Here is an 11,420-nt window from a genome sequence, read left to right as displayed (position 1 = left end):
TTAAATCACTCATTCTTTCCCATTTTGCGGTCACATTTATTTTAATTTCCGTTTAAAACACTATTAAATATTTATTAGAATGTTCTACTTTAACTTCTGATGGGAACCCTGGCACAAGAAGTATAGATTTATATGTTTTTGCTTGAATGGTAAACCAAAGCTGAACAAAGAAATCTTTTTTGAATTGTAAGCAATAATCGCAGTTTGTTATTTTGCCAGAATAAACAGCGACACCAAGCGCCTAAATGTGAAGTTACATCGACTAGACACGTTGACAACGTTGTCCCGCCCTAAGTTGAAACTTTGGCGGCGCTACTAACTTCACGCTTGATGCAACATATAAGAACCAGAGAGAGGGGCGGGACCGTCAGCACCAATTGGATTCTTATACCCGCATTAGTGCCTTCTCTATCCGGAACACAACGCAACTTAAAACAAGCGCGCCACAGTGACGCAACGGATTTTCTTTAAAAACGTTCTGGAACCAGGAAGTAGCGTCACACAGCGAACAGTCAATCCCGATTTTAAAGTTTCTTGTTTTTATCCTGGAAAACTGTGATAGCTATGAGAAAAACATATATTTTAAAATAGTATGCACATTTGGTTGACTATTTAAAGATAGTTATGGCTTACGTTAATTTAAAAACGGTGTTTGCGACTTTGACGTTCACACTTTCTTCGTACAGTGAATTTCTCTTGATAAGGGGTTCTCACCACTTATCCTTACTGCCGTGAAGTACAAAGTTGCCTGTAATAAGCCATGTAACGTGTTATGGAAAGCGAGAAACCCAGAGACATCACTGCAGTAGCAAAAGTGCTTAATAAACGCTTTTTATGGAGAGAAAGCCTGAAGAAGACACATCCTCATGAGGAAGATGGAGACCTTGATCTTCGTTGGACTCTAAAACAAAGACGGTCAGAAGATGGAGAATAACGCATCCGAAAATCTAAACGTCTCCACAGCTTTGCTGGCTTATGGGGAATCGGTACCTGAATTGAGAGAACCACATCATGCGCCTGGAGCTGAGGTTGCTGAACCAGAGAGGGAGGCTTACTCTGCGGACCCCAGTGATCGCTCCATCTCAAGCCTCTCCTCTTCTTTCTCCTCAATGTTTCATCCTCTTTCTTCATCTTCCTCATCTTCCCGTGGCTCAGGCCTGTCTCTGTCGCCACCCTTGCCTCCTTCTGTGGAGCTTTCTGCAATCATGACAGACACCAGGCTGACCCTGGATGTTTATCTAGGAGGAGCAGCTGCGTTGCCCTTGGTTTGGGGGTATGACCCTGATCATCTGAGGGGCATCAAGTACCTGAGACTGGGCTCCGAGGACAAACCTGGGATTGATGCTGCACTGGATGTCCTTCCTCATATGACAGGGCTTCACTCTTTGGCCATCCGGGGTAACATGTAGCTTCACCAACACATTAGCATGCATATTGCCATATTTATATATTTAGTTTAGATAAATTATTCTAAAATAATAACTAGCACTGCTTTGATAAATTGTGATTTGGTTGTCTCTCTGGCAGGCTGTTGTAACACAATCAAATCACAGTCTTGTCTCTACTTACTTTAGGATTTCAGTAGCAACAATCCTTCCTGTTAACATGACATTGTCTGTTACTAGATAGAACTGAGAATATAGATATTTAAAAACATGTTTCCTACTTTTACCATGGATGTGTAATGGGGTATTTTAAGCTCTCCATTGTGGAGACTGTGTGACGAAAAATACAAATAATAATCTTAGGTGTCACTTAAAATGTGATTGTGTAACTTGAGATATATTGTAATTTGAAAATAACAAATTTTTAACTAAGCTAAGCATATTTTCAGATATCCATATGGGTTTTCTTATATTTTTGCATCTTTTCAAATGTCTAACAGATTTTAGCTCTAGGTGCTCAATGTTCATGTTGGGTATTGAAGATAAACATTGTGGGTATATCAGCTAAACTTTTTAGAGAGGTGGAATTCCATTTTCTGAACTTTTATTTATGAATTCTTATGAAAGATTTTGTGGTGTTCATCACCTTTATTTATCAATAACTTGATTGGAAGAAGGTCAGTTCAGAACCTAGAGTTGGAATCAAACAATAGCCTTTGTTATGGTGCACGTTTTCCACCATTGTTGTTTTTTTTTGAGTGGCCAGGATATAAACCATAGAGTAACATTTTATTCAAAGTTACTTTTGATATATATATTAAATAACATTTTAGACCTGTAGAAAAGTAATTATAAGGATGCAAAGTAACTCCGATTTAAGAGTGACTGACATTTGCATTCACGTTAAAATGTATTTAGGTATTATAAAGGAAAGTTGTTTCTTTTAGGAAATCTGTTCCAGATATCTACAAGTTTTATCCTAAATACCTGGAGCTGACTGTCAACACATCTAAATTAGAAAAGTGACACCATTTATTATTGCAAGAAATATATAGGTATTTTAAAAATAAATATAAAAAATTGTTTGTAGACTGAACAAAAGGTATTTTGGATAGCTAAAATAAAACATCTGCTCTGAAGATATTGCCTTCACCATCTTCTGCATTTACTTTTTTTTCTTAAAGGACATCGCTTTTATGACTCCCGAGGTGATCCCCTGCCTGGACTCCTCACCAGTTTGCCAGACTCCACGTCAAATCTGTTTCACCTGAAACACGTGGATCTCTCCTTCAACCAGCTTACCTTTATGCCGTCATGCCTGCTCCAACTGCCGGTGCTGTCCACGTTGTTTCTCTGCCACAACCACATCTCAGCTTTGCCTCCAGATCTAGGCCAATTATCATCTTTAACCTACCTGTCCCTGATGGGGAATAAATTGGCGTCTGTTCCCTCAAGCGTGGGCCAACTAAAAGCGCTGCAGAGGCTCGATGTATCACATAACGTTCTCCAGCAACTGCCTGATGAAATTGGTTTCCTGGGGGAGCTTGTTAAGTTGGAATTGTCTCACAACAAGCTGAAACGGCTGCCAGAAAGCATGGGTAAGAGGTTCAGGGTGAATTACGGATTTAGATATAGACCACTTTAGAAATAAACAAGATATTCTGTTTGCTGGGAGTTAAGTTGTTGACGAGTTTTTATTTATTGCACAGGCTCTCTTGTTTCTCTCAGGGAACTGGTCATCTACAGCAATGAGTTCCGGGTAATTCCAAAATGTCTGAATGAACTCCCTCTGCTGACAATGGACGTTCGCGATAATCCTTTGGGAAAACCTCCGACGCCGCCTCCTCTGCCTCCCGTACCGGGTGAGCAGTTGTAAATTGATTTATGCTCAAATTTCTTTTATTGTAATCAGGCTATGCACTTTTTGTATTGTGCTCATTAAAATTGTCTTGTCTTATCAGATCACCCAATAATTCAAAAGTTGCATCTTAGATCCAACAAGCACAGGTACGGCTCTGCTGTAACATGATCAAATCTGTAAACTAACGCTGAATGCTTAAGCGTTGCAGAACCAAACTTGTCCCTCTCCTTTGCTCCTTAGTTTCTTTGTTTCGTCTGCTGGTCGCCATGTGTTTCTCCCAGGAGGGGCTGAGCTGACGTTCCCCCCTGGATGCCTGATGGCAACCACCAAATTCACGTGGGGTGAGAAAAGGCCAAACAGGAAATGGGTGTGGCTGGAGGAACATGACATCCTTCTGAGTCGGCCCCTGGAGCTTCGTCCTCATGGCGTTACATTTTTAAAGGTGTGAAAATGATTCGCTATAGTTTATTACATTAACACAGATGTACAGTGCCATGAAAAAGTATTAATAAGCCTTGAGATCTAGAGAAGTGAGGCATGTATTCACCACTTTTTGCTGTCAAAGAGCATCCAGGAGGCATTAACCATGCTTCAATTTGTCAACATTTTGTTATATTACAGCCTTACTTCGAAGGCTTCAATGAATCTCTTTACTCAAATTTCTGCACACAAATATCCCATTATAACAATGTGAAAAAAAACATGTGCAAGTACTCACAGTCTTTAATTGAACAATTTATTACAATTTGGAATGAGGATGTAACAAAACTAAATGTGAAAAAGTAAAGCTGTGGGAGATTTTTTGTTGGAGACCATTACTGAACAACGACATCATTAAGAGCAAGGAACATGCCAGCTGCACAAAGCATTAGGTTGGCATTTGGTTAAAAATAAGGCTGTAATTGCCTTTTTATGCATTTTTAGAATTATTGTAGTATCTAAGATACCAAATGTTTAATATAACCAAAATCTATTTAGCCACACTTTATACAATTTCAATACAGACTTGGTTTAAAAGGTTGTTTTACTCTTCCACCATGTAACAGGAATGCTGGACAAAAGACGGTTGTCTTTAGAGGAATGAAAACATGGAACTCCCTTCCTTCCTCCGTTTTAAATGCAACAAATGCTAGACCTTTTACAAGAGCCCTGTTTAATTAGTTTATTATATAGTGTTTTAATTCTACATTTATGAATCAGTATGCTAAGTCACTACTGTTATATTAAGCGTGTGTAACTGTTTTTTTAATAAATGTTTTTCTATAATTTGGACTTAGCTAATGGGGATCCAAACAAACAAGTTGTGGTCTATATTATTGCTGCTACTATTTATTAGAAATATTTTGGGGTTTCTCAGTTCATGTTTTTGTTGTTTACTTCAGCCTGTGGAGGTGTGTGTGCCGTATCATCGGACCAAACGAGGGGAGGTGGTGTTGCGCACGTTTGACGGGCAGACATGGAGCACTCTGCCCACTGAACTCAGGAGAGGAAGTGAGGAGCATTGTTGTTATCCTGGGGGACATCCAGCCAGGGTAAACGATAAAATATGAAATGAGACTGCAAAGCTTGTTCTTCTATTCTAATGCAGGTCATAGTGTTACTTGTAGAATAAAATCTACTTTTTTTGTTTTTGCAGCTGGCATGTTCCTTTGTGAGCCACTTCTCCTGGTTTATGGCGGTGTCCAGACCTGTAAGGGATACTTGCTCCGTCACACCAGCAGGAGCTCTTCTGGTGTCCAGCTCCAACCCTGGAATAAAGCTTCACTTCCCTCCTGACTCCACTGCACAGACTCGCACTATAACCCTACAGGTGAGTTCAGCAAACAGCAGTGAAAAGAACACAACGTTCTAAGCTCCAAAACCAAAATTATTCCAAGAAAATGGGAAACCAGCTGTTGCAATGGGTGGCAACAGCTGGTTTGTTTTTTGGAATGCACTTTTGACTTGAGTGTTTGATTGCAGGGTCAGTGTGAGTAAAAAGCACAGAGAAAACCTTGTGGGGTCCAAATGACTCATCTCTTCAGACCGTGGGAGAGTTAAAAAACCTCCCATCATCACACCGGACATTTGACAAACAAAAAACATCTCTTAAAATAATGGGAGGCTCTAATAGTTACCAGAGCAATCATAACAATTCCAAATACAAAAATTAATTACAGACTTTGGTTCCAAATTGACTTCCGTAGATCCTAAATAAATAAAGAAAAAACTAAACGATAGAACTTGTGTCTTACAAAAATTCAACGTAAATGGCCACAACAAGCAGGAACACCATTGCTACCATGACCAGTCATTGATGCGTCTCTCTCTCTCTGTCTTTCTGTCTCTCTGTAGGTGCTGCAGGTGTCTGAGTTTGAGGTGCAGGCTCTGTGTGGCGATCCTCAGGCCAGAGTCAGCCCCATCCTCTGCCTCTCCCAGACTCCTACCTCACAGTTCCTGCAGCCAGTTAAAGTCCAGATCCCTCTGCCACCAGGAATCACAGGTTCCATCATGGCCATCATGGTTTTCACATGCGTGCATGAGCAGAATATTTTAGCATGCGTTAACATTTACTGTGGATCCACAGGGCATGAAGCCGATGTGTCCCAGTTGCATGTGCTTCACGGAGATCCAGCTGCTCAAACCTGGACTGACATTACATCACAAGTGTCCCTGTACGTTACCCATCTGTACGCCATTTTCTACATTACCCACTTCTCCTGGTAAGCTGCTGCACTTTGTTATGCAATTTCCAATTGACATACTTCAGATTGTATGCTGGGGGTCTTGTAACTTTGGTTTATCTGCTCTATTATAGGTACTGGCTGTGGTACACTACACAGCAGTGCGTTAGCGGGGTGGTCAGAAAGGTCTATCAACGGCTAAAACAGTTTAAAGTCCAGTTCCTCGTCCTCCAGCGGAAGACGGACCCCGCTCAGGTTCTGCTGCAGTGCCTGCCTGCTAACAAGGTTTGGCATCTCACTTTTTGACCTTCTTTGGAACCTCAAGTATAGATGCTGAACAGTAATTGTGTGGGTTTTCTGCTCAGATGGAGGGCAGAGTTCAGTCTTTGTCTGAGCAATATGACGGACCTCACCCCTCTGACCTGTGTGACCTGCTGGAAGGAGAGCAGTTCTTCGCTGGCTTTGAGAGGGGCTTAGACATCGTCACAGGTTGGAATTCTTCTTTCCTGCCATTAATGTGGAATTATGTGTTGCTGTGTATCATCAGTAAACATGTTTTTTTTTTTTTTTGACATGTTCATTTATTTTCCTCAGACAGGCCGGATTGTGTTGAGGGGCGTCTGTGTTTTGTGTTTTACTCCAGTCTGAAAAATGTGAAGGAAGTGTACGTCTGTTCTGCTCAGGGGCAAAAAGGGCCGGTGAGGGGACAGGTAAGAAACACAGAACAGTGAATAATAATGGATGTCACATGTCCACTCTGCAGATAATACAAAGAGCAAAGAGCATAACATTTTAATTTACACTGAGTACGTACAAAATAAGTGGTGGTCAACCCTGTTGCTTTGCTTCACTTTGATTACTTTCAGTTTAGGAAAGGAGGCCTGTTTTGACATCCCACATCTAAGACCCAATAAAGACAAAATAAGATGCTGATGTTCTATTAAAATAAAACATGGTTGGATCACTCCAAGAAGGAAATTGATTTATTAAAAGTCAACATTTTTTCTTATATGTGTTTCATATATATATCTCAGCCTGACTCTGAATGTGACATTTTAAGTGCGGAAAGGGCTTCAAATTCAAATTCAGTTAAAACTTACTGAAGTATTTGTTGTGAAACAGATTTCTTTCTAAATGTCATCTTTAGTGAATAGTCTGTTTGGTACCCTATGATTGCGTAGGGAGGAGGGCGTTCTAATTGAAATATCTTTGTGTTAAGTCTATAGTTGGCTCCTTTCTAAAACTGTTAAGAAAATAATAAAATGTTGTCTTACAAACATTCTGGGAATCCTTCATGCTGTTTGTTTCATTCATTTTATACAACACTCTTCATATGCTGATGGTTTGTGCGGAGGATGTGATCTGTAATTCTACGGTACTTTAAACCTACTGAGATTTGCAAGATGCTATTTTTTGCATCTACATGCATTGCAGGTGTTATCAGTGAGGTGTGCTGCTCCTGCTGCACATAATAAATCAGATTACGTCATTGAACATGGTTTAAGCTGAAGTTTTGAATGATTTTCAACCTATTCCACAATCAAGACAAGTTTTGTTACCCGATTATTATCTTGAATATGCAAAAGTGAATTGAAGTTTTTTTACATGTCATCTAATTGCACTACACTGGGTTCACCTGTACTTCTCCACTGACTGCCATTAGCAGCCAATATGAAACTGATACAGTCAGCTCATCGAAATGAAGAGGAAACAAGATTTAACAGCTCAGTCACACCTCACTTTACATTACTTGGATGACGGGAATAAAGATAGACACTGGTTTTTTATCTCCATAGTCCTTTCATGATACTTGCTTGCCTAGCCACAAGATAAAAACATATAGTTGCAGCTTTAAAAAACATTGGACTGCAGGCTGTTTTTCAGTGAAGTCATTCTTGGAAGCTGGAAAGAGCATAAATAAGTGTGCTCTCAGGGTTGTGGCCGAAACAGATGTCATGCTGTCCTTAGTGGAGTAAAGGTTGAGAGAGGATAACTTTCGGTACTTGTTTATAGGAAACATGTTGCATAATATGAAATAAGTTAGATGGTGTGATTTGAGCCCTTTTGTACAATTCATGGCCTCACTGAACCTGGTGTCATTCTTTTATGGCTTATATATGAATTTAAAGGGAAACAAAAAGACCAAAGCTTGAACAAATAGCTGTGGCGATGTTTGCTGAGCAAGTTGCAGTTTTTAATCTAAATGGTTTAGTTTGTTATTCGTTTTTCAGGTGTCATTCTACAGAGGGGAGATTCCCAGTAATCTGCCAGAGGAAGTAGCCAAAAGGAGGAAAGGACTTGACACCCAGTGGCTTGCCACGTTGCCGTTAAGACTTCCTGTCAGTTAAAATGCCAGACATTGTTGTTTCCCACTTCTCACTTACGCTGTTGCTTTTCTTTATCATGTTTCTATTTAATTTTTTTTTACCTTTTATATATAAAATATTTGCAGAAATGTTTGCACTATTGTTTGAGTTGCTCTTCCTGCTTTTTGTTCATTCCACTGACAAAAATACAGCTTTTCTAAACCTTTTTGGCTTCTTTCTATGAATTATATCGCCACCTAAAGGGGAATATTTCCACGTTTCTCTTGCAGGCTCTGAATTCAGACAACAGTTTTAACCTGGAGGAGCTCCAGTATCCTCCCCTGAACCTGGGTGACCCAGAGAGCGGCTACCTGACTGAAGCCAACCTGCTGTCCATCTCCCTGCAGATTGGACGGGACTGGCGTGCCATTGGTATTAACCTCGGGTTGAGCTATGAAGAGTTGGACCGCATACAGTACAAACACAGGTGAGGATAAAAACATTTAAATAAATAATTGTCTTGGATTATGTCAAAAAATAGAATTATAGTGTGTCTGACCTACAAAGATGTTGGAATTTTGTATTTTTTTATTTGTATTTCAGAACTGTGTGATCATCAGAGAAACTTGACTTTGTGATTTTAGGTTAAAGCAGATCAGTTTGATTATGGATGATGTAGATTTGAGCCTTCTTGGTGGAATCTCACTTGTTTGTGCACATGCAGATACTTTATAGAAGTGGGATTGTGTTTCTTTTTTAAGTCAGATCAGTAGCTACACTTGTTTTCATGGTGTTTGCAATGTGTTTTTTGAAAACAGGGAGACATTTCCCCTGTGTCGGTAAAGGACATTTTTTGGTTTTTATTTAACAGAGATGTTTTAATACCACATCAACTCTTGTATTTTGTTGTTATTCTGCAGTGAGATGTTTAACTTCTCTTTAGGTCTATTGTGGCCGATTGGTAATCAGAAAAAGGGAAATGATTTTAATGAACATTTTTCAGCGTTTTGAGAAGAATCTGGAAAACAACTGAAAATATTGTCAAAATACGAATGCAATTTTCTCTGTACAGTTCATTGTGAAAGTATTTGAAACTCTTGAGTTGCAACACTGATGTATGAAATTCCGGTTTTATGTGACATACCAACACAAAACAGTTAAAATTTGAATTGGAAGGAAAATGTTTTATAATTTTAGTAAATGTTTAGAAGTAAAACTCAAACAAGTGTCATATGCATTTGTAATTAACCCTACTTTCTCCTAAATCCAATTACTGCTCTAACTCAAAAGGCTTACAGCTGTAATTGAATTTAATAAAAACTGAATCAGGGGTCTGAATAGGCCACTATTTTAGTTTCTCACCTTGCTCCCAATTATGCACTACTTTGGTAAATAAAATACATTACAGTTTTGAGTTGCAATTAGACGACATGTAAAAAAACTTCAATTCACTTTTGCATATTCAAGATAATAATCGGGTAACAAAGCTTGTCTTGATTGTGTAATAGGTTGAAAATCATTCAAAACTTCAGCTTAAATCTTGCTAGAATTTACATTTGCTGTAAAGGTAATTTATGTAATCAATGTGCAAATGTGGTAAAAGAAAACTTCTGTGGAATCCAGGTAGAGTGAGTTGGTATGTAACTACAAAAGAACCAGCAACAGGAGAAAATTTTGACTGTTTTAATCTGCACCGTCAGCCACCATTGAGCCATCTGGGACACTGCGGGAGATTACACACAGGCTGTTTACTCATCTGGCCCTCCCCCTTCTCCTAAGCCTAAAAAACCCCACTCATGACGCATCCTGTAGATGAAAAGCGATGCGCTATGTAAAGTCAAAGATTAATGCCCTCACAGCAGATAAGATGGTGGTTATTGTATGTAGAAGATATATGGAGATTCAAATTTCTTACTTTTAAGGGGCCCGTTTTATTTAAATACACCTATGACTGCGGATTACACTAAATCTACAATGAGCATACATTTCTTTCAAATGTTCACATTGCTGCTACTGATTGAGTTGCTGACAGATGTATGCATGCATGGTGTATTTTCTTCCCCACTCAAGCAGCTGCAGCTGGCTGCTCCATAACGCAACATCTCTTGTTTGTGTTACTCGCCAGGGACAACCTGGGCGCCTTAGTGCTGGACATGCTGTTTCACTGGGCCCAAGGACAGAGGAATGCAGGACCTGGGTCAGTGTCCAGGCTCGTGGCTGCTATGACAGTAAGCGGCAGGAGGGATCTGGCAGAGGAGATCGAGGACATAGTCAGTCTTGGAAGGAGAAAGTACACGGAGTCACTGAAGAGAGTAGGTCTGGAAGCAGAGAGCTCCTCTGTTGGGGAAGCACAGCAGTAGATCAGCCCACACTGGGCGCAGATGGCTGCTTTACACTTGAGTAACCTGCTTGTTTACACCGAGACCCCGATCATCCCGTCTGATCAACTGTCATAATGTGCAAAACCCTCTGAAACACCAGCCTCCAACTAGTGGGGCTTTTTACAAGACTTTGTTTTAAGTCAAATGGATGGACTGCATCAGGACCAGTTCCATGGTCGGCTGGCATTTTGAAGATTCAATTTAGAAAGCATAAAGCTACTTCTAATGTAATATATTTGTAATTGTAGAATTTTTTTGCATAACATTGTGTACATATTTTGACTCTGGGATCCTAAAAAAATTCTGCAGTGCTTTTGACTGGCATCTACAATTGTTGAAGATCATCTGAAAGAAAACTGGGATAACTGATATCCCAGTTTTCTTGAAAATTATGTTGGTAATAAAAAAATAAAGCTCCAATGCCATTGACAAAATGTGACCATATGTTGTCATTTAATGATGATAATAAGCAATTTGGTTATTTATTAGCTCCCTATAATTATAATTTATTAGCCAAATTAAAATTTTATGAACATTGGTCTTCTAAATAGGGCTGCACAGTGGCGCAGTTGGTAGAGCTGTTGCCTTGCAGCAAGAAAGTTCTGGGTTCCATTCCCGGCCCCGGTCTTTCTGCATGGAGTTGGCATGTTCTCCCTGTGCATGCATGGGTTTTCTCCGGGTACTCCGGCTTCCTCCCACAGTCCACAAACATGACTGTCAGGTTAATTGGTCTGTCTAAATTCTCCCTAGGTGTGAGTGTGTGTGTGCATGGTTGTTTGTCCTGTGTGTGTTGCCTGGCAACCTGTCCAGGGTGTACCCCGCCT

At 39.9% G+C, this 11,420-nt stretch overlaps 1 protein-coding gene across 1 annotated transcript; it reads left to right on the top strand.

The window, feature by feature from the left end:
* Positions 1-480: 480 nt before the first annotated feature.
* pidd1 (p53-induced death domain protein 1) lies at positions 481-11,091 on the top strand. The gene is made up of 15 exons (XM_008412113.2): positions 481-1,398; positions 2,570-2,983; positions 3,095-3,247; positions 3,347-3,392; positions 3,487-3,688; positions 4,629-4,778; positions 4,883-5,056; positions 5,581-5,728; positions 5,813-5,948; positions 6,044-6,194; positions 6,275-6,398; positions 6,504-6,619; positions 8,141-8,248; positions 8,506-8,702; positions 10,341-11,091. The coding sequence occupies exons 1-15, from the start codon at positions 924-926 to the stop codon at positions 10,573-10,575; spliced, it is 2,829 nt and encodes a 942-aa protein (XP_008410335.1). The 5' UTR covers positions 481-923; the 3' UTR covers positions 10,576-11,091.
* Positions 11,092-11,420: the final 329 nt, after the last annotated feature.

The sequence above is a fragment of the Poecilia reticulata genome, linkage group LG6 (genome assembly GCF_000633615.1).
Source record: "Poecilia reticulata strain Guanapo linkage group LG6, Guppy_female_1.0+MT, whole genome shotgun sequence".
Classification (NCBI taxonomy): domain Eukaryota; kingdom Metazoa; phylum Chordata; class Actinopteri; order Cyprinodontiformes; family Poeciliidae; genus Poecilia; species Poecilia reticulata.
This window is presented reverse-complemented; position numbering and strand designations above follow the sequence as displayed.

What these genes read in the sequence shown, in the direction of transcription:
- pidd1 (XM_008412113.2), top strand. Translation starts at nt 924, where the DNA reads ATGGAGAATAACGCATCCGAAAATCTAAACGTCTCCACAGCTTTGCTG. An exon ending in CTCGCACTATAACCCTACAG is followed by an intron (nt 5,057 to 5,580) that starts GTGAGTTCAGCA and finishes GTCTCTCTGTAG; the next exon opens with GTGCTGCAGGTGTCTGAGTT. An exon ending in AGTGCCTGCCTGCTAACAAG is followed by an intron (nt 6,195 to 6,274) that starts GTTTGGCATCTC and finishes TTTTCTGCTCAG; the next exon opens with ATGGAGGGCAGAGTTCAGTC.